At 41.8% G+C, this 27,778-nt stretch overlaps 1 protein-coding gene and 1 long non-coding RNA gene across 5 annotated transcripts; one reads left to right on the forward strand and one right to left on the reverse strand.

The window, feature by feature from the left end:
- On the reverse strand, positions 1-1,392 carry LOC137099886 (uncharacterized). Its single transcript, XR_010910824.1, has 3 exons — positions 1,252-1,392; positions 991-1,163; positions 1-115 (listed from the first exon to the last, which is right to left on the reverse strand). It is a non-coding gene; the product is annotated as an uncharacterized lncRNA (long non-coding RNA).
- tex2 (testis expressed 2) lies at positions 1,071-27,747 on the forward strand. Of its 4 annotated transcripts, none has more exons than XM_067477263.1 (13): positions 1,071-1,195; positions 2,843-2,928; positions 14,137-15,892; positions 17,218-17,418; positions 18,270-18,633; positions 19,317-19,606; positions 20,336-20,479; positions 20,630-20,729; positions 22,813-22,933; positions 23,495-23,617; positions 23,928-24,137; positions 25,111-25,231; positions 25,956-27,747. In XM_067477263.1, the coding sequence occupies exons 3-13, from the start codon at positions 14,162-14,164 to the stop codon at positions 26,103-26,105; spliced, it is 3,555 nt and encodes a 1,184-aa protein (XP_067333364.1). In that variant the 5' UTR covers positions 1,071-1,195; positions 2,843-2,928; positions 14,137-14,161; the 3' UTR covers positions 26,106-27,747. The 4 variants fall into 4 exon arrangements, with proteins under 4 accessions (XP_067333364.1, XP_067333366.1, XP_067333362.1 ...); XM_067477261.1 differs by lacking the exon at positions 1,071-1,195 and adding an exon at positions 1,219-1,753; XM_067477264.1 differs by lacking the exons at positions 1,071-1,195; positions 2,843-2,928 and adding an exon at positions 1,219-1,753.
- Positions 27,748-27,778: the final 31 nt, after the last annotated feature.

The following is a 27,778-nucleotide window of genomic DNA, read 5'->3' on the forward strand; positions in this document are numbered from 1 at the left end:
CGCTGCTACTCCACATTGACCCTGCTCTTGGTTTTTTCCAGAAACACATCGCCATGGTCCATGGTGCTGCTTAAATAAGGGTTTTCTTACAGCAGGTTTAACTCATTCACTGGACCTATTAAAACAATGTGATACAAATATTAACATCTTTACTAACATTTAATGTAATTTGATCCTGAAAATAGAAAGTACATCGTGTAATGTCTTCTTGAAGGTTAAGAATATTTTCCCATTAAATTCAGTACAATTTACTGTAGTAAGAATAAAAACATTCCATAAAAACTTTTGGATTATTATCATCATCTTTACTGAAATCACACCTTTGTCAAATCAGGATTATTAAGAATTAATTATCATTATAAAAAGGCAACGGCGGATGTAAATCCTACGACAGCTGAGAAAGTTCGACCTGCCACGGGAGCTGCTGATCCAGTTCTACACTGCGGTTAGTGTCGTGTGCTCCTCCATCACAGTCTGGTTTGGAGCAGCCACCAAACAGGACAAGTACAGACTGCAGCAGACAGTAAGAACTGCAGAAGGAATCTTCGGTGCTCTTTTCCTGTTACGTTATTTGTCATTTCATATTGTCTGTTACTACTCAAATATGTCCCTGAGAGCAACCACTGACTGTAAGCAAGTTCTTTGTATGTGTTAGCAAACTTGGCCAATAAATCTGATTCAGATTTAGAAATTAACCGGTGTTTTGTGTGATTATTAATAAAACAAAAGGGAGAGAAAAAACAGTAGGAGGAGGGAAAAAATCCTAATTTTCCTCTTAACCGGCAAGAATAAGATACTGTAGATGAAAACAGACTTGGTCAAACATCCACTAGATGGTCCCCCAACCACTAAGATGTGAGTTTAGCTCTCAAGTTGCTGCTGAGGATCTTTTCAGATGCCTCACACACCAGTTACAGACGATCTGTGAATCACATCTTACATGTGACACCGGCTGAAAGACGAAGTGGCTGAATCTCAGCCGAGACTCACCTGGACCCCCGTTTCTCTTAACGTAATTCTCTCAGCCCGGTAGGTGGCAGCACGTCCAAAGCAACGTGAGGAGCTTCAAGCAGCTGAAATTTGGGTGGATGGAGTGGCAACCAGAAAAACTGAGAATCTGGAGGTTGTGATCCAGGGAAGTGTTGCGCCCGCAGTTTGTAGTGCTATTGGATCAGGAAAAAGGAAAACCTTACAGGTATTTTTGAACTTTAGTGACCCCCCGCCCCGCTGACCATTTGTGTAGCTGCTCACTTGTAGCCCCGATAAGACAGACTGGAGCTGCGCGCTGTTTATGGGAGGCAGACCACGTCTTGTAGGCCCACTGCAACGCCATGACGCAATTCACACTGTCCTGCTGCAACACAATAAAATATGAATCGCCGGGTTTGCGACGATGCGCTGCTTCTTTGGGTGTAAATATCATTTAACATGGTGAGGAAGGGGGTGTGTGTGTGGCGCTAACCATCTTCCATTCACCACAACAAACACGCCCAAAGCTCGTGTATTTGTGGCGTAAAGCCGTGGCGGGGGCGGGGTGGGGGGATCGGGTTATTTCACTAAAGAAAACGCTGTCTGCTGCTCGCTGGCTGCACACAGACCAACCAGACAACCCTCGGCAGCCCGCCGTGCTCCTTCCGCTCCGGGCTGCGGACAAACGCGCTCCGCACCGGAATCCTCGTCGCGTCACGCAGATTCAAAGCTTTTTGGATGGAGAGCGAAGCAGTGGCCTGCGGATGAAGCTGCGATAAGTCCGGTAAGATTAAAGCAGTGTTTGGGTTTTACCTCTCTCTCGCTCTCTCTTCCTCTCTCTCTCTCTTTGTTTTTGATGGTTTGCTTTCGGTGTCAGCTGTTTGCTCTTTGGATGTATCACTCAGATGAAAACCGGCGCATAGCTAAAGCCAAGACGCGGCAAAGGGGCTGATGGAGAATTAAGAGCCGTAGCTTTAATTATGCTTGGACAAGGTAAACGTTTAAGGTAAAAAAATTAATAAAAGTAAGCATCATCAGAAACACCAGACTTTTCACAGCAGCCACGTTAAACCACTGTCCTATTTAAGCACATCGCTGTGGCGGTTTCAAATTCATTCAAAGTGTCCATCACAGCTATGTGGATTGATGTTGTAAGTAACACAGTTGCCATGTGAAACAGGTTTATTCTAGGCGAACGACGGTGGATGCCGTGAACTGTGCATGGAGCATTTACGTCTCCTTTCTCCTGTCCTCGGGAGTCCGCAGGCCACAGCATCACAGCCAAAAAACTGTATCAGTCACTTACACTTTCTTGTCTGTCACCTATTAACCAAACACCCTCCTTATCTCAGCTACAGCTCATTGTAGGCATGTATGACATTGTTCATCAGATGATGTGAAAGAAGTCTCTGTTCAGTGTCCTCATGTGAACTGGTGCCCCTTGATGGGAATATGTTCACTGATAACACGCTCTCTGGAGTGGTGGTGAGTGGTGAGATGTTTAATTCTCCTTGTCACCCTTTATTTTGTGACCTTATGTATTACTGAAAGCTTAAGTCGTTGCTTTACCGATTGTTTTCTCACTTCTTTAAATAATTGTCTAGACAATGTCAGAAATTATTGATTAATGCAGCTTATACAACCACAACTTCAAAGATATTGAGGCCACTGTCATGTGACAAAGGAAAAGCACTCAACTCATTATTGAAGCTGTAAACATCTTGTTATTTCCCAGAAAAGCCACTTAGTTTGGTGACATTAGACTGGTGGATAACAGCTGCACAAAATGTGTCAGATGACAAAGGCACGTTTAATTATGTCGCTTTCTTTCGTCCAATTAAAAAAATGTATGTATGTCTGTCTGTTTTCACAGGCATGTTAGCACCATGATCCATTGCTATGCTGTGTGTGTCAGATCAGGCTGTGCTGCCGGGGATTGAATGCCTCTAAAGTCTCAAGGTAAGAAGGCTTTTCCTCTCGCTTAACTGTTTGCAGGCATGCAGGTGTGTGTGTGTGTGTGTGTGTGCGCGTGTGTTTGGGGGAAAAGATGTAGTGCTAGATTTAAAATATGGACTTGAACAGCTCTAGATTCCCCTCTAGATTTTCTTCTCTATAATTCTGTCCCCTTCACCTTAATCCCAAACCTCACTTATATAATTTGCTTCCTTATAGACACACAGCTCTGTTTTGATGCGATGTTTGCACACTTTTTTTTTCTTTATTTCTCTTTTACCAGCATCTGTGTCCTATGCTGAGGTGTGCCTGTAGATTAAGGGGTTTGTGTCAGCAAGTCTAAAGGGAATACTTTGCCTCAAGCTTAATTAGACAAATTGCTGTGAGGATAAAAGCAAACGGTGGCAGCTGAACCATGTGAATGAGCTACTGTTTGTGGATAAAAAGGGGATTGATGGCACACGGTCTGTCACAAGGCCTTCATCCTGTATTATTAGAGATCCACTGCAAAGCCAAATAACACAGTATAAACCAACAAACAGCTGAATAAGTGGATGTAATTTAATGTTTCTGTGTTTATGGGGATCTTTCACATTGCAGCTCCCATTTTTGTCAAAGTTAAAATGAATTCAACTTAAGGGTATCTGATCGGTTGCCTCTGTTAACCATTCATCCCTTATGATGCCGTGCTGTGTTGATCAAGGGCGGGACGCTGTAGGCCTGTATGATTCTGTGTGTGTGTGTGTGTGTTTGTGGTTGTAACTCTTGCAAACAGAGTTTTACAGCTCGGAGTAACAAACATGCTTTCAGACATGTAAGATCACACGAAAAGTTTTTAAAAGGGTACCGTTTGCAAGAGAATGCAGGTAATTTTCAAAAGTGTATTCATTTAGTCTACGTTTTCTATAATTGAAAATAAGATCTTTGCAGTAGTATGTGCAAGACCAAAAAAGAAAACCACTGTAGCTCCTGACATTGCAAACTACTAATGCTAATCACCAAAACAGAACTATGTCACATAAAAGTATTTAATCTGAATTAAGACAAAGGTATTGGAGGAAGTGGAATTATTTAGAGTAAGTAGAGAACAGAATATACACTTGTTTCTCCTATGAAACACAAGCAGGAACTCTTGCTAGAATATAGTAAATTATAGCTTTGTTTGTGTGTATCAGCTTCTTATAAATTACCATATAAATACTATTGCACTCGGCATTACATCACTTTCAATTTTATTTTTTAAATGTGTTTAGGAGACAGGTGTTAACTGTGATGTTTTCTGAAACAAGGTCATTATACAATAAGATGATGGTCAACATCAGGCTCCGGTTTGTGGTCTGACTGGACTTTGAACTTTTCTATAACTTACGGTAATATCAGAGCACCTGTCGTACTTTAGCTCTTCCTGCTGGGAAATTCCGCCGGGATTTGAAATCTTGTAGGAAGCCTACCCCAAAATGTGAAGACTACTAATGCAGCGCATAAAGGTCCATTGCCTTGGACTGAGATATCCAGCATACCTTTAGCCATGTAGCATTTGTGTGGTCTTCCAATCATGATAAGGCAAGTGGAATTTGAAAAAGGGACACTGCTAATAGTTGATATGCAGCAGTGTTTTGACATGGTAGGACACATTCATTAATGCATCCACATATGCACTGTACATGTGTAACACACACACACACACACACACACACACACACTTAGCCAGTGGAGGAGCCATCAGCTCTTGTCACTATGATGTGCAGCCACAAGTGTCAGTGCTAATGGATTCTGACACTGTTTTAGTGTGTCTGTGTGTGTGTGGGGGGTTCTCACTGTTCAGCTATCCACCTAGATATGAATTTAATAGTGGCACACTGAAAAAGCTGAGTTGTCCTATGAGCACAGCTACTGGAAAGAAGGACCCATTCGGCATAACATGCATTTGTTTGTCCTCACACTAAATACAGAGTAATGGGTGGTGCTTTGCTCTTGTTGTGGCTACCTTGCCAAACAGGAAGCTAACATTAGAGAGGAAGGAGGAAGCCTTTGTTAACTAGATCATACACAGAGATTTGACACACTGAACACACAGACTGCACTCAGCATACACGCAGTTTGACAGCTTGTATGATGTGAGTGCAGAGCAGTTTAAGTGTAGTGGATAGACGCTTTCAGTTCACCCTCACCAACCTTCATTAAATCAAAGTGTTGTCATGTAGAAAAACATCACTGAGCGCCATCATTGCAATGGGCGACATGTTTTACTACAGTGAACATAGGCACTGTAGAGCATTTTTACAGCGCTGGAGTCATGCTGTAGATATTCACTAGAGCGAAAGGCACCTGGTCACAGACAAAGAGAGAGCATCAACACGTGGTTGTCTTTAAACCGCAGCCAGAAGTCAGCTTTTCGGGAACTTAATGATTTTCGAACAATAACTGTCTCACACCCTAACCACTCCACTCTGACCCCTCCAACAACTCCCACTTTTTGCTAATATCTACTGTTTCCTGTCCATCTACGACGAGATGCTCCTGACTAGTGGAACAAATGTGTATTTAACTGCAAGTCAAAAGAGTTGCACAAAAAACAAAATTTTGTAATTGTACTGTTGTTTGAGTAACTTTTGCTAATAACCACATTGACCCGTAAGAAACGTGACAACTCTTAAACTTCAAAGAAACTTCAAAGAGTCAAAGGGCTAAATTAAAACTAAAATGAAGTTTTCAAAGCATGACGAAAAATCAACACGGGGATTTGAAGGTGACTTCGTTGTCAGTATCTCCATCTAACTCTGTCTCAATCGACCTGTTTGCACTACAGAGGATTCATAAATGATCAGTGCTGAAATGATTCATTTTACAGTGTGGACACGTGAGTTTGGTCTCACACTTCTAGATAGAGCTCGCATTGGCATCCTGGTCACGCTACACCCACTCATTTAACTACTATTCAATTACAGAATGTGCACTGAAGATTTATATGAGATAGGACTTTCTCCTCTTGCAGTGTTATTACCTGTGATATTATTTGTGTGCATCTTGCTTTGATAGTGAACTGACAGGTCACAAGTATTACAGGCTTCACTCTGTCTGATCAAAGGCGTAGAGCGGTTAAATAAAGCTCCGATTACATGTTCCCTCTTGCAGAACGTCTGAGAAATCCACCCCTTGTTCCTGTTTGTAACTCATATGCTAATTGTGTTCACTCTCTGTGCTGATGCCTCTATTGTGTAGTGCATCACTGTCACAAATGGGGGAAACATAAATGGATCAGATATTTGGAGCTGCATTCAAGTCCTAGAATCTTATAATGACGTCAGCCTGTTCGACAGGGCAGGCACTGGGAGTAAATACATAAATATAATTAAAGAAGAAGAGCCTTCTTATTGAAGGCTTGAAGGTACACAAATTGTGTACCTTATACATTAAGGTACTTTACACATTAATGCATGAAATGCATGAATTTGCACATTAATGCATGAAAGATCTGTTCCACCTTCCTACTTTTATTTTGGTTTTCCTTTCCATTTACTAGACACACGTTATTATTTCCTTGTTATTCTTTTATGGCCTGATTACTGAATACGCATAAGATATTGTCTCTCACAGTTCTGCAGAACAGCACCAGCACTGGAAGTAATATTTTTTTTTTGTCTTTTCGGCTTATCCCGTGACTTCAGGGTCAGTTCAGGATCATTGTCCACATGTTGATTTGACACAGTTTTTACGGCGGATGGCCTTCCTGATGCAACCCTCCCCAATTTCTACCGGGCTTGGACCGGCACTGCGCAGCTGGGGATGGGAATGGGCTGTTAGGGGTTCAGTGTTTTGCCCAGAGACACTTTGACATATAGCCGGGGCCAGGGATCGAATAAATAGCCCTGTGGTCTGTGGACGACTGCCTTTACCAGCTGAGCTACAGCCACCCCTAATATGGGCCACCTATTTGTGGGGACCAGACAGACATGATAATATTAATGTTTGTCTGTAAATGCGTTCACTTGGTGTGTTTGTGTGTCTTTCTTTCTTTTTGGCCCCCGAGTCTGCCTCCCTCCCTCCCTTCATTCATCATGTAATTGGGTGGATTATGACTAATACCAAACCTTGCAGCTGTTTGCAAGCTGTCAAGCAGCTTTTACACAGATTATGAATTGCTTTATGTATTTGGATGCCTGTGTGTGTGTGTGTGTGTGTGTGTGTGTGTGTTCAGTCAAGATTGCGCATTTATCCTCCTTTTGATCTCTTAAACTGTCAGATCATGTTAGATGGCTCCAGACATTGATATCCAATGCAAATCTGTAATTTCCAATCTGTAATTGGATGCCTGAAACCCATGTGGCACTACTTGAGCAAGCTCATCATGACAAAAAGCAGCATGTTTTTATCTCGACACTCAAAGAGAAGATTGGAGTGAATAGCTGAAGATTTCAGGAGAAAATCTATTTATGTTGATAACCATAATTACACATTATTAATTGATCAGGTGTTCTTTTCATATTTGAGAGCATGTTCCTCAAAACAGCTGAATGATGCACAAACAAACACTGTTTTTCTTTGAGAGGCCTTAGAAGTGAGGTTTCTTGTGCTTTGGTTTAACTCTGATGCATACAACACACACACACACACACACACACACACACACACACACACACACACACACACACACACACACACACACAAAGAGAGAGAGCGAGAGAGCCCTTCACTGAAGATCTTAATAAACATACACTGCTGGGAGATGAAGGTTATTCAGGGAGGCACAATCTGCCCTGGCAAACAAAAGGATGCAGAGATGAGTGCGGAAGAAGATGAAAGCTTTACTGTTGTCATGGTAACCGCCCGCTCATCTGCATGGTGAGGTTTGATGTTTGACGTGTTGATGGTGGATTCTGGGTTACAGTGAGAGAGGGAGAGGTAAAGAAAACCGGTTTGATCCAGTGTCTCTCTAAGTGAGTGCTGTTCATCGTCGTAACTGTTGATTTATTGTTGTTTCATTCTCTCATTCTGTGTGATTCAGAGCAGTGATACTCACCATCATACATCCATTCAGTGTTTCCTGTGATGCTGCTGGTGCTCATCAAACTGTCCTCAGGCAGGACTGTATTGCACTCTGTGTTTTGATGTGCGCATTTGAAGGTGCTTCGTGCTGCTGTTACACAAATATATTGGTCCAAGAGGCGTATTGACACATTACACAGTGATGTTGAGAATTAGGCAGTCAGTTTTTTCACTGTAAATATAATGGAGCTTCCCTTCTGAAACGGCCGCATCCAAACAGTCTGTTAAACCGGCTGTGAAATAATATTGTCTTTGCCTATTTTATGTCTTATTCTATTGTTTTATTGCATTTTATAAGAGGCAACATTAGAGATTTGTATTTCATTTTTTCAGCTAACACTAAATGCATACTATTTAAATAGTCAGTGCAGTCAAAATGCAGTTTAACTAATTGGCAACCAAAGTAATTTTTCAGGCTAAAATGAGCAAAATACACTGACGCTACAGTGTTTTACAACATCTTGGATGTCATCTTGGGCTCTGGAAAATCACAGTCTTCAAAATGTTTAGAATAATTAGTGAAAATGATTGGTGAAAGTAACTGTCGTTTCAAAATATGTTATGTCACCTGTTGGTTAGACACTGATGTGTGAACGGAACATCCCTGCAGTGAAAAGAGCAATCGTGCCCCAAACATTTTACGCTGCAAAGTCAACAATCCCTTGGAGCTTTGTCCTTTCTCTTTCTCTTTCTTGTCGCCATACACACGCCTTTATTCCTCCATCTGTCAGTCCCCCAGCGAGTGCTTTAAGTGGCCAGTGTGGTGTTGTGAGACTAAGACCTCAACAGCCCCCTGGAGCTATTTTAGGAACTGCTGCTTGTCAAAAGTCAGCTCACACTTTCCTTTCCTGCTGTGGTAAGGAAACAAGGGTGTAGTTTGGCTTTCAGGGATGATGTGATGCCCAGGAACATGTCTTTCCCTCAGCTGTGTTTATCTCTTTTGTTCTTAAGTGCTTCAAGTCTCATTGACTTGTCTCATTGTGTTTTACAACAAACAGCCATGGAAATCATGTCTTTTCTTCTGTTATCTTGATTCAGTGGCCCTCACCTAATCCATTATGTAAGTGTACGGTATGTGTGTGGTGTAACCAGGGTGCTGGTGATGACTAAGACCTGTGTTCCCTGGAGAGAAGAGTAAGGCATGAAACAAAGTGTGTTTACCTGCTCTCTGCTGCTACGTGACTGCCTGTGGCTTATAATGTGCTGGAGGACAAAGCCTCCACCTGCCTTAGTTGCTTTCTGCACATAGCGTGACTCCCTCCATCTCTCTTTCTCTGTGTGGTGTTTTCAGCCAACCCTTTAAAGCATCCGTTTAGATTTTGTGCTCGAGAAGCACATTTCTTGGGTATGCATGTGTAAGTGTTTGTGCACACTTGTTAGTGAGAAAACTCAAGCTTCTGTGTGTGTGTTTGTGTTGTTAGTGACATTTGACTGCTTCCTCACTGTCTCTCTCTCTCTGTCTCTCTTTTTATCTCTCTCTCTTTTCTTTTCTCTTTTTCTCTTTGTTCATCTCCAATCTCTCAGTCTCCCCCGATCTATCTTCCCGCCGTCACCCTCTCCTTTTATTGCCTTGCCGACTTGGTTTTTTCTGGACTCGTTCTCCGGTTTCCCGCTGCCCCATTTTTCACACAGTCATCCGCTCACCATGCTCCTGATGCCAGCGTTAATTCCTTTTTTCTCAACAGGCTTTTCTATTTGCTCTTCCCTCTGTGGTAAATTTGGTATGCAATCTTCAGCTAAGGTCACATCAAGCCTGTTCTCGACACCTGCTGACGCATCTAATCACATCACCACACTATTACTTAAAGCTAAGCGTTCAGTAACTCATCGCCTGCAACTACAGCAACACCGACAACAGTTCTTGCACAGAAAAGGGTTGTCTAACTTTTACAGAATGGTGACATTTAGAACAAAACAAATACAAGTAAAGACCCTTACAGATACCAACGTGTTACATCATGATGCATGAAACTCATGATCTGTTACTTCCATATCGGACTGTGGACCTGTGAGATTTTAAATTAAAAAATGTTATGATCTGTTAAAATAAATAACCTCCACCAATACAAATGTTTTAAAGCCTTTTTGTCCTGAGGCCCTCTCTTTTAGAGGGAGCTGAATCAAATCTGTTAGTTTGCCTCAAGTGAGGTCACTTAGTTGCAATGCACATGCATAGAAGAGTCTTGAACTGTAGAGTTAGAAAGTATTGAGTTTAACAAAGAACTGTAGCTTACTTATCATCTCTGCTTAAGGCAAATTAGGTCCCACTGATATAACACATGCAAATCTCCAACTGTCTGTGCTCAGGACACATTTTGAGCAGTTTTTTGTAGGAAGAAAAAACAGGCAGTTATCTAGTTGTGTGAATTTGCTTTGTTCTTTTTATTTTTGTGCCGTTGACAGTGTTGTTGTGACATCTTGCCTCTGACACGCTGCAGTGACCACTGTAAGCCTGTGTTCGAGTATTTGACACTTTGTAGTGAACTTTTGTAAGCCTGTGTCTGTGTTTTGGGTGCTGTCACTGCTGAAGCCTTTTGGGTTTAGTTTGTGAAGAGTGGGCTCCACTGCGTTGCTGTCATGAATTGACAGTTGATAGTTTCTGGTGTAAACTCCTTTTTGTTAATTGGTTTTTTTCTTCCTTCTATTCTACATCCCAAGTACTTGTTAGGCCTTAGTTAATTACTGATGTTAATTGTGCCATTTTTTTCTTTTGTTTTTTCTTTTCCTTTTAATAACCCTGTTATAATAAATCTGGCAGAATAACCACCAACATCTACTCATTTATGTTGCGTCCCTTACCCCTAGTGACTGGGGATGCAACAAATGTTAAATAGCTCAGATCTTTTTTTGACATCCTAATATAGCAATTGATTTATTCCTCTATTACTTTTTTTGTCTCACACTCCTTTTACTTTCCTTGGCAATATGTAGTCATACTCCGTGCTTCTCTGGCATCATAATGGTAAGTTTAAGCTTTGCTGCCCATAATTTCAAGAGGAATTTCTATTTGTTTCAAGTAATGCAGGATTATGTTTATGCAGCAAAGTCTCTTATACCAATGCTACAATTTGTTCACGGTCAATAGACATGACTTCTTATACAGGTATTCAGCACACAGCTTGATTTCTTGTGCTTGCACTCTCAACACAGTTTACGCTCCAAATGTATAGGGACTATTGGCTTATGATATAGGAATAGTGTGACCTTTTGGTTAAATAGGAATACTAATTCTGCACTCAAAATACTGTATTAAGGCTGCAATGAGGTGCAAGGTTGGAGCCTTTCCCACCTGCCATTGGGTGAGAGGTGGAGTATACCCTGGACAGGTTGCCTGTATATCTTAGGGCCAACACAGTACTCACATTCACACCTATGGTCACTTTAGAGTCACGTATAAACATAACATGCATGTCTTTGTACTGTGGGAAGAAACAGATGCTACAGCTTCTGTATGTTTTATTTTCAGTACAAAAGTAACTTCTGTTTAGTTTTGTATTGAGGTATTGGTAGGCAGATTTTGTTATCTTTGGACAGAGCCAGGCTAGCTGTTTCCATTTAGTTTTTAGCGTTTGTGATAAGCTAATCTAACTGGCTGATGGCCCTGGTTTCCTCTTTATTGTATGGATACAAGAGTGGTATCAAGCTTCACCAGAAAGTGAACAAGCATATTTCCCAAATGGCAACATTTTTCTTTAGGTTTATTCAGGTTTTGTCGTTTAACCTTCAGAACAATCATAATCTCTAAATGTGAAAATGCAACCCAGTCTCTGCTGCTTATACAACAATGGCAGGGCACACAAGCACACTTTACCCCTCCCACTCCAAAAATCCTCCTCGTGGGCCTGATGTTTCTCAGGGTGGGTTTCAGTACAGAATTATCTACCCATCCATCAAATGCAGAGTGAAGAGAGACAGACCAGGAGCATCTCAGTCAGAAAAGCAAAGTAAGAGAGACTGAAAAGTGGGTCCATATGTAATCTGCTGCAGCATCTGCCAGGCCCAGTATGTTATCTGTGGCTTTTGCATGAATGAAACAAGTAAAAAAACAAAGAAAACTCTTGCAAATTATTTTATTTTAGGCATAGCTGGGTGTGTTGCAATCACAAGTTCGTTTTGGCTCTTTAAAATAAATTAGTGGTTTTAAGTAATTTATTTTGAAGTCAGAACTGTTGACCATGAAAACATCTGGGCCTCCCTCTTCTTCACCACTTCTTAAGGCTTTCTTCCCCACTGTGTCCATCTATATGTATATATGGTGTCTGTCACAAGCTCAAACAAGATGTTAGGGTGAGACATGGCATGAGACGAGATTTCTCTAATCCTGTCATATTTGGATATCTGAAATTACTCTTCCAGTTTGTCTTCCATTGTCAACCAATTCATCTTTTTTTTTTACCCTGGTGAGCTTTATTAATCTGAACAATTACACTGATTTCATGCAGTGCTGTGTCCCTTTTTATCTTTTGGCTGCACCCGCCTAACACCTGATAAACTTGGAACCATCTTTCGCTGCTCACCCTGACAACCTTCACAATGTTTTAATTTGTCCTTCAAGCTTTGATGACAGCAGCAGCCACCTCCCTCTCAATGGCTCTGTCTCCCTACGCTGTGTTTCCTCCCTCTTCTCCACCATTTCCTCTCATCTGTGTTTTCCTCCTGTCTTCTCTCCTATCCTTGCCATTCTGCTGATTTAAGTGAATTCCACTTCAAAAGCCTTCTCTCTGAAAGTCTGCAGCCTCTACGGACCCCCTGTGGCTCTTCATCTTTCTTCTCTTTGTTGCTCTTTTCTTTGTGTTTCACTTGTTTTTATCCATCCGGCTGTGCCCCCAGCCAAGCCATGACAGAAGAAACACACTTACACACCGACATACATCTATACTCAAAGTGACACACACACACAATCCATTGTAGTGCAGCCAAGTAAATGACTGGCTGGGAAAATCAAATGCTCTGTTATTCCATCTTTGCAAATACAGACTCTGGAGATGCAGCGCCAACTAGCCGGAAGGGGTGCCAGGGTTTTCTCAGAAATGCAGGCTATCAAACTAAGACAAGCAAACCAGACTGTGCTTAAAGCCTGCATGTTTATGATTGTGTGTGTTTTGTGCATGGGTGTCTTTATCAAACTTTCTGTTTGATAATGCTAACCAGAAATGCTGAACTCTAGGCAAAGTAAAAACATATGGAGAAAGGAAAAACTCAATAACAACGTGAGGCATCTTTCAGTGAAATTACTGTGTGATAAATGACTGTAGTTCTGCTGTGTTGAAACAATACAATAAATGCTTTGTTAGTGTAATCACTGGAGCTGAGCAGTTGTTGTTTTGGTGTTATTTTTATATAAATGTTTATACTATAAAGCACAGAAATAACACAGTATGTAGCGGTCATAAAAGAATGCATGAAGGCCCGATTAAAAAACAATTTAATATTAAATTACACTCACAACAAATGAAATGGGCAAAACAGTATTTGAACTATTAGTGAGCAAAAAGTCTGAGTAAGAACAAAGGTACTTGCCTCTTGTTGCTCTGTTTGATGTTTAAATAAGTCACTGTTACTTTATAATGAAGTATTTACAAAGTGGCACATGTCACATTTTTACCCCTAAGCTGCCAAAAATTGATCAATTAAACATTTTCATGTTTAAAATTAAAAGTCTTAAAGTTTTTTTTTTTTCTCCCAACAATGTTTTTCAATCCCCCAGGCATGATGCCAACCTTTCTTTCACCTCCCAGCATTTAGTCCACTTCCGTCTGCCTCCTGTGGAGGATGGAGTAAAATGCAGCTGAAACATTTCTCCTCAAGGCTTGTGTGTTCTGAAGTGACCCATTAGTCATGTCGTCATAGTCGGAGTAAGTAGGTGGAGGGTAAATTGAGGCCAGACTTTAGAGACACTTGGTGTCTCAGGTACAGCCTAATAGATTGGGGAGCATCGACATACCTGTCCAGTCTGCTCACATTAGGATGAAAGGAGAGCTGTTTTCTTCTGTCCTGTGAGAGTGTGTGTTTGTGTGGGTGGCGAGTGGGTATAGGTAAAATTAATGACATTGCTGATTTCTTAACCTCGTTGCTTTAATGTTTCGTACCAACAAATTAACAATGCTGCATTGTTTCTAAAGTTATTAACGGTGCATTGTGTATGTTACTCTCTCTCGTCTACTGCAGGCACTGTGCCCCGTGCAGGGTGGTGATGAGCAGTCAGGCCAGCAGCGGCAGGGGAAGTGGCCAGCACGCTGACACTCCTCCCCTTCGTCATGCCCCCGGCCCAAAGCTGCAGGTGCAGCGGTCTCTCTCTCGTGACACCATCACCATCCACTTCTCTGCCTTGGGAATGGACGAAGACGATGAGGAGGAGGAGCTTTACGGCGTACCTGTGGGATCTAAAACTGGGCCGGATGGTGAAGGTCATGCTTTAGATGTTACAGGGGGTGAGGACCAGTCTGTCGCCACAGGTTTGGAGGCAAAAGAGGATCTGCTGTTTGAGCCCACAGGAGTGGAGACCTCCTTTGGAGCTGCTGTGCTCCCTGTTTCATCCACCACCCTCTTTGTGCAGCCGTCAGACTCCCATTCACCCAAACCATCTCCAGCCATGACTATTATCTCCACGTCCACCCACTCCCATTTATGTTCCACTCCCACTGCCAGCTCCTCCTGGCCCTCTGACAAACCCTTAGCTAATCCCCCATCCACGAGCTCAAGCTCCTCCTCCCCATGCAAGTCTGCAGCACTGTCATCGCCCAAGCCTTTCCTTAGTTTGGTCAGGTCTTTATCCAATGATGTTGAGTCTCGTGAAACCGCACCTGCTACAGTCGCACCATCACATGCACGCCACAGACATTTAATGAAATCTTTTGTTAAGTCTTTGTCCACGGACACATCGAAGGCCGACCATCAGGAAGGGCCAATTCATCCCTGTCTTCATCAGCAGCAGCAAGTACAGCCATCTCATCGACCTCCGCCTCGCAACATGCAGCTCTTCAAGCAGTTTTCCCAGCCTCGCTTGTCCTCCACTCCTGCCATTGTCACTCAAGCAGGGGGAGACTCCAAAACGGCCCCTTCTTCCCCAATCATGTCTCCAGATGGTAGGTCTTTCTTTAAAGTCCAAGAGATGGAGGCCAGGATAGAAGACACTAAACGGAGGTTGTCAGAGGTAATGTCCGACCCTCTGCAGCTTTTCAGTAAGATAATGGGGGATGAATCAGCCATGGGAACTGTTGGAAGCGCAGCTTATCGCACCAAATCACTGTCCTCTAGTGCCTCCGAGCTCTGCGGAGGGATGGCAGTAAATGGACATGCAGAAAGTAATAACAACTACAGTATCAAGGAGGAGGAAGGCGGAGAAGGGGAAGAAGATGAAAAAACCCCAACCGGCAAGGGTCCTGACTCTGTTTTTGTCTCCTTTCCACCAATGGCACCTGCTTTATCCCTCTCCCAGGCCTACTCATCCACTGTTCACAAGTCTCCTTCCCTCACCCTGGGGCGCTGCTCTATGTCGGCCCTGGTAGCTCGACAAGAAGACGAGGACTTCTGTGAACTGTACAGTGAAGACTTTGAGTTGTGTACTGACACAGAGACACCAGATGGGGATCGTCCTGGGTCCCGGAAGCCCCATACTGATAGCACTGGTTTGTGTAGTGAACTTGACACTGAGGACGAGGAGAAAGCAGAGGAGGAGGTGGGGACTGTGCCAGTGACGGGACTCATTTTCTTAACGCAGATGGTGTACTGGTATTTAGTCTTCCCAGTGCCACCATGTGTAAGCGCAGTGGTGCATGGCATAGTAGCTGGCTTCATGTTTGCCTTGCTGATTCTTTGGCTGTCCTCTCCTCGACGCTCCCCATCAGGGACAAGGAGAGGGAGGCGAAGGATAGAGTACTGGAATGTGGCCCAGGTGGATATCAAAGAACCAGGAATATTCAAGGTGAGATGACACAGATTGGGGTTGTGGCTTTGTGCCGTTGGTGTTTTTCGCTGCTAATTCTTTGTTGCCAGCTTGGTTTGTCTCTCCCCTTACCTCTTTGTGAATTCTTGGTGGATACAAGAAATTTAAAAATCCAATCTTTCAAAAACATCTATATAGTCAGTAATCAAGAAAGCCTATATTAGATTTAGCCTTCCGGATTTTACACATCTAGTTGATAGCAGCAGCATGATGAAGGGCTGTTGCATTTGTCTTACCAAGACAAATGCAACTGTTTTAAGGATCGGGAAAATCTTTTCTGTTTTAGGGATCATCCTGAGTGAGCATACCATGTTTTGGAAAACTCTGAAAATCTGTTTTATTAATATAAAGCACAAGTTAATTGTGGTAGGAAGTTTGGATTGTTGTTCCCCTTCATTTTTATAGGCTCTACATTGCTCACGCTTTCAGTTTCACAGCCTCTCGCACTAGCCAGGCACTGAAATTTCCCCCGTTGTTTCAATTGAATTGGCTTTGCTCACAGAGCATCCTTTGGGAATGATAAGGTAGGAGTTTGGATGAGAATTAAACTCCATACTCCCTTATGGCGAGTGACGGCAACATACTGAGGTTATATTACTTTTCTCAGGTGGCAGCTACAGTTATGCTTTGAACTAAACAAACGGATGAAATCTCCACCACATTTTCTTCCTGTTCTTATCATCCAGGTTTGGTTATCGTAAGATTGAATCATGGCAGCTTCCTCAGTCTAAATGATTCTGACTGAGGTAGCTGCTTCGATAAGTAGTTAAACATTTCTAACCAAGAAAATAAGTCCTGTTGACATATTATTAGTTAATGCTACTCATTACTTTATCAACTTATCAAATCAAGAGAAATGCTTAGCAGTTTGAGGGAGTTATGTAAGCTTGTGTACTCGTGTGTGTGTGTGTGTGTGTGTGTTTGCCCCCTGTGGGTATTGAGCTGTTGAAGAGGAGAGCCTAATGTACGGAGGAGACAGCTGGTCTAAAAGAAATGGTTTTGCGGTTGTAAAAATCATGATACAAGCATATGAAGGATGGACCCTGGAGCACTGGGGAACAGAAGTGTGGACAAACTTTCCTCTTTATCTATGTCCTGCTTTGAGGATCTATAAAGAGTTAATGTTTTATATGCCTCACACTATCTTCTGTGTTGTTGCATTGCCCCGCTGTAAAGAGAATTCAGCAATTTCTGTGTGTTTTCTTTAAGTTATGTGCTTGACCAGGTGTTCTTAGTATCTTTGTTCTGTGAGACCAAATTTCATTTCAGTCCCAGTGAAAACTCTTTTCCCACAATTCATTCAGGGCTGGATGAATGAGATACACAGCTACGACCCAGAGATGTACCACGCCACCCTGACACACTCTGTTTACGTCCGTCTAGAGGGCTCTGTCTTGCGTCTGTCCAAGCCCAATCGGAACATTTCCCGCCGTGCCACACACAACGAGCCTAAGCCTGACATCACCTACATCAGCCAAAAAATCTACGACCTGACTGACAGCAAGGTGCGTATGCTTGTTGTAAAAAAAAAAGGAAAAAAAGAGATATTTCATTTGACAGAAGTCATATGTTTGACTCTGGGTTTAAAAAGAGTCTGTGTGTGAGATGAGGGAAGAAATTAGGGTGGTATTAGTATTTAGATTTTGCATGTCTATCTTGGTTCCCCAGTGCATTTATGTGCTTGTTCATAATCTTAACAGATAGTGACATCAAGCACACGTCCAATCAGATTTGTCTTTGTCTGAGGGCATGTTGCTAATAGGTCATGATCAGTGACAGAGCTATTTCTTTTCAGCCACAGACTGTGTGTAAACATAGAGCGAATATTACAGCCCCTTACCCTGTGCACACAACTGTGTGTTTCATGCAATGTGCTAAGTTTGTGGTTTTGCATATCTGAAGTCTGGATGCTAAGAAGACGTTTCTCCTGTCAGTATATCACGGAGCAAAGGGGCCATTATGGTTATCCTCATAACTACCTTACTCTCCTTTCTCTAGAAGTAAACTGCTCCCTTAAGTGTCATTTCAACCCCATTACATTAGATTTTTTTCTGACCTGAATGTTACTTGCATTTATAAGAGTAGGATTTCTTCACATTAAGTGTCGCTAAATGTACATTTTTCTGCTTATAGTGATAGTCTGACCCCACAGTACCATATGGCTGCTACCTCTGGCCTGCAGTGCCTACTGTATATCTGGAGCAAATATCTATGCTTGAAACATTTGAACACGTTTGCATGTACTATGACATCATACTGTGCAATACTGACTTTTTGTGTACCAAATTTTAATACTGCTATTTCACAGACCTTAAAACTTACAAAACACTCTAAAATTTTGTGTTTTCTCTGCCAGATTCACCTGATGCCTGAGAGCCTGGCGAGGAAAAGAATTTGGAACAAGAAGTATCCCATCTGCATTGAGCTAGCCAAGCAGGAGGACTTCATGTCCAAGGCCCAGGGTGATAAGCCTGAAGCAGGGGAGGACAAATTAACTGGACTGGGTGACAAGCTAGAACGAACAGAGAAGTCTGAGAAAGCTGAAGCATCAGGTTCAACAGAAGAATCCAGAAGACCGGCTTCGGGCGGAGGGGATCTGACAATCTACCTGTTCGGAAGGACTGGTCGGGAAAAGGAGGAGTGGTTCCGGAGATTTCTTCTAGCATCCCAAATGAAGTCAGAGGGGAAAGGTGGTAGTCTGCCTGGCATCTGCAAGAGTGGTGAGTCTCAGCCTGAGCAGACAAACCTATATATCATACGGTAAAAACATACAGCTTTTCACAGGATATAGGTTTATTTGTCTCTGCCAGCCTTTCAACACACATACACTATTTGCACAGACAAATGTTACTCCACACAGTCAGAATAGCCGTTCTCTTGAGTATGCAACTGCACACACATCAGATCTGTGCATAAGCCTCAGCTTAGGGACCGCCAATCCCCTCAACTGAGTGAACAGATGAGTGTGAATGGGTCAGCAGGATTACATGCACAGAGAAGCGGCATATTATAGCAGTGGTCTCCACTGTGGGATATAAGCCTACAACGCTAAGGTTCAATTCAAAAGGAAACACTTGTACTGTGAGTCTTGAGTGATAAAGGTGTTGCAGGAAGACCAGGATTACTGGAAAGATGATGCTGTTTTGGTGATATACATAGAAATTATGCGGAAAATCTCTGTTTCTGTGGTAATGAGTCACAGAGAAGCTGCAGCAGTTTCATCAGTGTAACGCATGCTGATTCAGAGTGTTGCAGTATGTTGTGAGACATGAATACAAAATAGATTCTAACAATTTCGGGCTACACAAAGTGTTGAACATGTGTCTTGCATATGAAATATGACTAAAAGGTTGTTTATGCTTAATTGCATCTTCTTACTCGTCTCATCTCTCCCCACTTTTAGCCTTCTTGCCCTCCCACAGCCGCAGTAGCAGCACCCACTCTGCTGGAGGCCTGGAGGCTGACAGCAGGAGCAGTAGCCGGGGAAGCCTGGAGGAGCTCTCTCAGTCTCGTTACAGAGAACCCTCCTCTGCCTTTTCCTGTGGCTCTACCAGAGGAATGAAGCAAAAGATGCAGTTGGACTATAATATATACATGGCCAAATATGTCAACCCCCAAGCACCATTGAGAAGCCCAAATGCCACTGACAGCCCTGAGCAAAGCCCCAAGAGCAGCCCCCAAACTACCAGAAAGGTATGAGTACAAATAACTAGGCAAAATGGGCTTCTGGGCTACACAAAAGAAGATAAGAAAAGTGCGCCTTGTTCTAAAATGCACGTGAATACACAATGTAGTTAGTGACAACCCAAACTATAAGCCTGAATTCCAGTATTCCGTGGATGGGTGTCATTCATGCTTTACGAGTAGTACAGCTACCACTTGTACTGTAGCTTTTACTGGGCTTGCTCAAACTTCCAGGAAGAGGTGGGGTTAGCTTGCTGAGCTGTTTGTTTCTTTTAATGATGTGGTCGTGTTGTATTGATTGCATTTAAGCTTTGTGTAAACATACATTTTGTTCATATCCAGATAATTAGATGCAGATTGTAAGTTAATTGCAGGTGTAAATGGGTTTGTTAGAGCTCAATAATACAGTGTCTTTGGGCAAGAAGCGCTTTATGTAAACTACTGTTACACATAAAAGAAAGCTGCACTGCACACCTCTTAATACAGGGGCTGTGCTGCAGGGACAGTGTGTTGAAATGCAGTTTCCGGACAATCATAATTTCATTTTAATTGTACTCACATGTGTCAAGAGGTGGCCACCAGCAAACCGTTTGACATCATCACAGACTAATATGGCCATAAAAATAATGGACTTCTCGGTCAAGTCCAAAATTGGCGCACACTGTTAATTTATGTCCCACCAGCTCCATTTTATGTGAAGGAAACGACAGCTAAAGTAGCTGTGTGTGTTTTCTTCAGTTACGCAGGAGTTCAGAGGAGACCGTGGAGCCTGAGGCCTGGGTCAATGCTTTTCTGGGCCGGATATTCTGGGACTTCCTGGGAGAGAAGTACTGGGCCAATGTTGTCTCCAAAAAGATCCAAATGAAGCTCAGTAAAATCAGGGTGGGTAGTGGTGCTAGTTTGCACAAATATGCATCTACGGTATAAATAATTCACAGACATTGTTTGTTGCTCTGACTTGTTCATCTCTGACTGTTTTGTGTTTTGGTCTTTAAAGTCTGAAGGTTCTTTAAACTGCCTTCTACATTTCAGCTGCCATATGTTATGAATGAGCTGACTTTGACAGAGCTAGACATGGGCTTTTCCATTCCTAAGATCCTCCATGCATCCAAACCTTCTGTGGACCACCAAGGTAGGTAGGAGCAGAAACTACAATAGGTGTGCACACTGTCCACACTGTGTTTTGGGTGGTTGTGATTTAATGTTTTCAGCCATCAGTCTTCTATCTCTTCCCACTATCACTTATTATAGGCTGTTTATCAGTTCTTCCTTGCCTGCCTGACAGAACAGCAGAACTTGCTCTGACATTTTTTGCCCCAAGTCTTCCATCTCCTTCTTCACTTATTCCTACAATTTGTACATCTTTCCCAAACATTGCTCCTCCTCTCTCGTGATGTAGCTTTTCTCCCACCAACCCTCTCCCTCCCTTTGCTCTGGAGCCTAGCCCCTGTGCATGCTTCGCTCTATTAAGCCACAGTAATTAAACTTCATGCAAGCTGCCTTGAGCCCCAGCAAAGGGACTGGTTAGACACACAGAAACACTACAGAAATGAGAGCTATAAAATAAATCATAGTAAACATAATAGTATGGTTTGTGGAGAAAAGACAAAAAAGAAGAAACAGGTTGTGGAAGTTGTGTTTCAGTTATCACCAAGTGCTGTTATAAAGATAATGATGTAATGAGCATTTTACATTGTTTGTTCAAAGATGGTTTATTATCAATATATGAGAATGTGACTATGAGAAGCTTAACATACTGCTGCAGGAGCCATTCTGCTGTAGGAACCAGTTATGAATAATTCTCCTCTGAACTGTATTTCGACAGTGGAGGCTGCAGTGCTCATTAATGGCGAATATGTGAACCTATACACCCACAGGTATATGCTCACAAAAGATCTTCATTGGATCCCAGCACATAATTAGTCCTGTGGGAATAGCTTATCTAGCCAAACCTGAAATGTATGTGCTTCGATACTTAATTCCTTTCTTCATATCATATTTCTTTTCTCTTATGATGAGCGTGCTTTCTGACTCTGTAATGTTAAGAAGACATGATTTGATTCACAGTGCTTATTCTGTGCTCCATGAGCTACTGAATGTGCAGCAGAGCTGAATAATCCTAAAAGATTTTGATTCAGTGCGTATCCACATATTGACTGTGACTATGTTTTAGTGTCAGTTCTTCTAGAATATCGAAAACATTGGAAACAAAATAATCAGTATTTAAGGCAAAAACAGAGCACAAGCACAGCTAAGGCTCGTGGAAATGCTGCTAGTTTTGCAGTACAAACCGGACAGAGCTGGACAAATTGACAATGACTCATGATAGTGTCAGTCAGGGGAGTTTACAAGGACAGTGAAAACTTGCACCAGAATATTAGCCATTGTGGCAAAACCGAAAAAGAGAGGATCACCAAAGTCAGATGCATTGGTCCTCTTGGGAACCCGAGTGTCTGTTTTAGCCTAGACAGACATTGCCGTCCATTGGGTTGTTGAGAAATTAGTTGTCTGGATATGGCACATTGACATGTGTCATAAAAGTCCATCAAGAAAAGCAAACCCATAAAATAAAGCAATATCTGCTAATATATTCCCAAGTTATATGTAGAAGCACATATCTATTTTTGTACGTGCAGATATGTTGACTTCTTGAAAATGAATTAGTCACTTCAGGCTGTCTCCCCCTTCTATGTGTCTTATCGTAGACAGAGATAAGAAACTGTCAATATGTTCTGACCTATTGCTGTCATTTTGCTCCTCTTTCAAACTGCTGCCACACACACAAACCAGTAACCACTTGTGAACAGCTCAAAATGAAGAGGAGGAAGGAAGGAGGCAGATGAATCATAAACAGTAATTATCAGTTGTAGACGTTAGGATTCATCGAGCAAACAGCAGGGAGATCGAAATCCAAATAATTCTCCAGTCCCCTCCTGCGCAGAATGATGTGTAAACAGGAAGTAGCTTGATGAAATAAGCCAGTAAGGAGGCACCGCTGCACTGGATCTGACCTTTTGAGTGTTTGCTAGATCTCAGGTCTCCGCAGGCGACCTCACAGCAATTAGACACCAGGCAGGAGAAATGATGTTTATTCACAGATAAAAGCATTTAGATGTGGCCATTTCTGTTGCTGGTTGGGTATTATTGCAGGTGTAACACTATAGTATATTATGTTCTCCATCACCATGTGTGTTTCTTTCTCATTTTCTTTCTAGGTCTTTGGTTCGATCTAGAGTTGTCCTATACAGGGTCCTTCCTCATGACACTGGAGACCAAGCTGAACCTAGCCCGTCTAGGAAAGGAGGGAGAAGGGCTCGGGGAGCACGGTAAAGAGTGGTGAGGACTTCAGTTACATTCAGTAATTTGTTTCTTTGGAAGCTTATAATGAATTTAATGAAACTTTACATACTGAATCTGATCTGTGTTTCCATGTTTGCTCTCAACCCTGTGTGTTTGGTTTTGTTATTGTCTTATAATATTCTCAGTGACAGGCCCAAAATAGGATGTCTGAAGGATTAGTTTTGTGCTGAATGTTAATTGGTAATTAATTAATTAATTAATTAATTTGCATTTTGGAGCAATACTAGATCTCACATGTGTTTTTTACAATGCCTGCCCTTTTTCTGTTGGCTCTTCCTTCCTTCTCTATATATATGAATTTTCTCTATGGATGCTTACCACTGTGGATTTGTCCAGTAACTGGTGAGTTTGGGAATCAATGCCCACAGATGCCTGTCACTGAAATATTACATTTTGTTCTTGATTTATAGCTTTTTCCTTGACTGAATCAGTGTTCCTTTGATGTATATCAGTAGTGATACTTTTAATTGGAATTTACTTTGATTGTTATTGGAGTTATACCTTGCAACAGTGAGTACCTTTATATGTGTATGACAGGTCCAGGCCACGGACATACTGCCTGGCAGACAGCGATGAGGAATCTTCTAGTGCTGGCTCATCAGATGAGGAGGATCCCCCAGAACTCCTCAGCGACAAACCTATTCTACCCGGAGGCGAGAGGTGAGCAAATGTATCTTTAATCATTACAGCAATTTCAACACGTATTTGAATTTAATGGCCCAGCAACAGATTTATATAGACGCGTTGAAGAAAAAAATTATCTGCCCTGTCAGTCCACTCACCCACCTACACCCAACTCCTAAGTCTCACACTTTTGAGAGATTACTGCTGATTTAATGTAGCACCAGGTCACTCCCAACCATTGTGGGTGCTGAGTAGCGAGAGATGCTGTTATGAATAAATTATGAACCTGACTCACTACTTGCCTCACCTCCTCCTCCTCTTTTGTTTCCATTCTCTGCTCACATAGCTATGTGGGAGGCCACAGGCCCAGCAAGATCATGCGCTTTGTGGACAAGATAGCCAAGTCGAAGTACTTCCAGAAAGCCACAGAGACAGAGTTCATCAAGAAAAAGATGGAGGAGGTGTCCAACACACCTCTGCTGCTCACGGTGGAGGTGCAAGAGTGTCGTGGGACACTAGCTGTCAACATCCCACCTCCCCCCACGGACAGGATATGGTATGGTCACTTCCAGGGCGGAGAACATTGAGCATTGTAGGATGTATTCACTATATTGTTTGTATGGGGGATCCTGACCAGAGAATATACAGTGTTTAACACTGCACCCTCTGCTGGGCAAATGCAGACTTAGAAATTATCCAAAGACAGATTCAAAATGTTTAATCACTACTGAACCCAAACAGCAAAATTAAGCAAAATGAATGGAAATGAGGGTACAAAAGTATGTATTCAGATTAAAGATTGTGAATATTAAAAGCTTAAATATACTGTGTCTTAAAGGGCGACCTCATTAATTTTTAACTTGATTTCAGTAACTATGAATAATGTAAACTTTCCTCCTTACCTTCCATACATTAACATTAACATCCCCCTCCTTCTAATTCAATACTTCTCTAGATTACATCATCTGGAGGTGTTTTTAGTTTACTTGATGTCATCCGTACTCGGAGTTTGATATAAACTTATATACTATAGATGTAACAAACTGAAAATTCATGAAGTCACCCTTTTAATTAATGCTTGATAATCACCATCCAGCCTACCATGAAAGATCTGAGGGCTCACAAGATAATTAAAAGAACACACAAAATTATGTCCCACAGGCTGCTTTCTTGTGGATACTGAATACTTTCCATTCTTTATACACCTTACAATCATTTAAATGCCTCTAAAAGGTTAATTTTTAAACATTGCCAACAAGAAAGATATCACTTAAAAATCAATTATTCACATCTAATCAACTCCACTCGCAGCACCAACAAGAGACCATATGTATCTATATGTATATATTCATATATATATGAACATATATACATATATCTATGTATATATCCATATGCAAAGCCTCCCTGAAATTATTGAAGGGATTATTTTGCCAGTTTTTATGTTTTTTTAGGTTAAGTTTATGGTTTTGAACCTTGTATAAAAACACACCAGATTTTTACCATGGATGTTTACTCTTGGTTGTCAGGTATGGTTTTCGGAGTCCACCTCACCTGGTGCTGAAAGCACGGCCTAAACTGGGTGAGAGAGAGGTCACTCTAGGTCATGTGACTGACTGGATTGAGAAGAAATTGGACCAAGAGTTCCAGGTACACCGCAAGAAAAATGTGTAACTGTGCACGCAAATGTTTAAGTTATAGTATCAGTTTATTTACACTTGCAATATAGATATAGGTGCTGTTGTAGCTGATTTTATGTAGGGTTCAAAAGCTCAAAGGTTACTCACGGAAAAAGAGAACATGTCCCAAGGTAGTTTAGGGTGAGAATTAAAGTCCTAAAAGAGGACTCGTTGATTAATTTAACGATTGCCCACCTACATGCCCCCTTCAAAATAATGCAAAGTAATGATAACCCTGCTGCTAAATGAATGTCCTGAGGAACAGCTCAAAGATGCTACAGCTAAGTGATCCTGTCACATCCTCCCCACATCCACATTTATGCCTGCTTGACTCGACCGGGGCTTATTATTAAGTCCCACCCCCTCAACCATGCCTTTAGTAAAATACAGTGATGCAGCACACACTGTTGTCAGTTGTGAGTGTGTACATATGGCTCTTAACAAATGCCAAACTCAAGCCTCATTGGTTTCCAGACATAACAGTGCAGGGTTGGATGCTGCAGAGGATGATGTATTTCAGGTCTTTTTGTCTCTCTATCTTGTTAACAGATATAATCTCATGCCACTGTCTTAATAATTAGTTTTTGCTGCATTTGCTTCTCTCAATAGCTTTGAACTAGACATACTTTTCCCTCCTCCTCTTTATTGTTGAAATTAAGATGATTGTGTGTGTTACTCTGCTTTTCCTCCCACAGAAAATATTTGTGATGCCAAACATGGATGACGTATGGCTACCCATTATGCATTCTGCAATGGACATGCGTTCAAATGCCTGCTCGGTTACTGGGACAAATGATGCACCGAAGGAACCAGAACCCAAGGAGTCTGAGGTCTCTGATGAGTGAAAAATGCTGGTCAAAGTGTAAACTAATGGACAGTTTATCACCGTGGCAATATGAATAAGCCCATACCCCCCAAATGGGCAAACACTCTTTTAACATTTTTACCCGTGTCCAAGCCTCATTGTTGCCCCAGTCTGTGGCCGCTCACAAACCTGGATATGCCGTTGATTACAATCACTTTAGTGGCCACTACAATAATTGTGACCGTCATCAAATCACCCTGTTTTATTTCTGTGACTGTGGGTCGGGAAACAGCCATGTGATTCTACCAGAAAAACCATAATACCTGTGATCTACAGCTGCACCAAACATAGCTGTACAGAGTAAACTTTTTTTTGTTTTCTAATGGAGCGGTATGTTGTTGCTATAGCTCTACAAGAACTTGGCAGCTAGGGAGCAAGAGTGTGTATGTATGAGTGAGGACAAAATTGGTTAATATGGATAAAGACCCTGCATCTATCAATACACATTTCACAGGCATACCAAGACTCATTTATCACCTTTCCACACTGCTGCCTGGCACTTATATGCAAACAGATCAATGGCACTGCATCCAGTGAAGATACTAGGTCAGATTAAATTTACTGTGGATACTGTCATAATAGCCTTGTGCTTCTGTGTGATAGGCATTAGTGCCAAATGTTTTGATGGGTGACATAAAATATATGTGCAAACTCAGACGCTAAACATTGCCAAGGTTCGATGAATGTATAAATAGTAATGCAGCTCCCTGGCTGTGCAAGGAAAAACTCATTCACTGACAATGTGCTTCTACCAAACATGCTTTAAAACTTGTTCCATGTTATAGTCACAAATGAGAAAAAAAGTAATTGTTTTCTGTTTTTGCCAAAGCAATCTTCTCCCCATCCTGTTTGAAGGGCACTGTGTGAGTTAGGCAGTGACAAATAAGCAATTGATGAATAATCCTGCGTTCCCATTGAGGACACTGTGGTAAAGAACTGCTGCAGTTATAATTTTTGTTGGAAATTCATAAAACAGAGAAATAATCTGCAGGGATTGATTAAAAAACATTTCCTGGGGTTTCAGCAGGTGACTGAAACCCTGTTGTGAACAGTGTAACACACACAGTTTTTATGTTAAGATATTAAGGGGGAAATATATCCACAATTTCCTGATTTTATTTAAACAAACATAATGGATATTAGCCATATAATTTAATATAATCAGCAGACATCAAGCTAACCGATGCTCATGTTTTTATTGAATTATTTATTGATTTACTGTCCTTTCTGTACTGTAGACATTAAGGAACCAATGAACTAAGGCAGCAAATATATAATCTGACAAGACACCCAGCTGCTTTCCTGGTGACTTTTACTTTACGGTATGTTTTTTGTTCCAATATCTCTGTTTGCAAAATGTACGAGGCAGAAAGTGCCTTTAAAATAATCAAACATTCCTTCATAGTGAGCCACCACATTTTGTTGCATTAATAGAGGATCGTGGGGGAAAAAAAATCCTTGTGCCATTACTTGCCTGTTAAGACATTCCCTTTGTTTTCACAGGTTTTGGTGTTGTTCATTTTACAGTGATGAAAATATCAAACATTGCTGTTGTGTTCAGTGATGTCACAGAATGTTATGATTCTGATCATTGTGGATCAATAAAACCTTTTGCTTGAAAAGTAGTGCAGTTTTGTGGCTGTGGCAACAAAT

This window comes from Channa argus, chromosome 15, assembly GCF_033026475.1.
Source record: "Channa argus isolate prfri chromosome 15, Channa argus male v1.0, whole genome shotgun sequence".
In the NCBI taxonomy this organism is placed as follows: domain Eukaryota; kingdom Metazoa; phylum Chordata; class Actinopteri; order Anabantiformes; family Channidae; genus Channa; species Channa argus.

What these genes read in the sequence shown, in the direction of transcription:
- tex2 (XM_067477263.1), top strand. Translation starts at nt 14,162, where the DNA reads ATGAGCAGTCAGGCCAGCAGCGGCAGGGGAAGTGGCCAGCACGCTGAC. An exon ending in AAGAACCAGGAATATTCAAG is followed by an intron (nt 15,893 to 17,217) that starts GTGAGATGACAC and finishes CAATTCATTCAG; the next exon opens with GGCTGGATGAATGAGATACA. An exon ending in TGAAGCTCAGTAAAATCAGG is followed by an intron (nt 20,480 to 20,629) that starts GTGGGTAGTGGT and finishes TCTACATTTCAG; the next exon opens with CTGCCATATGTTATGAATGA.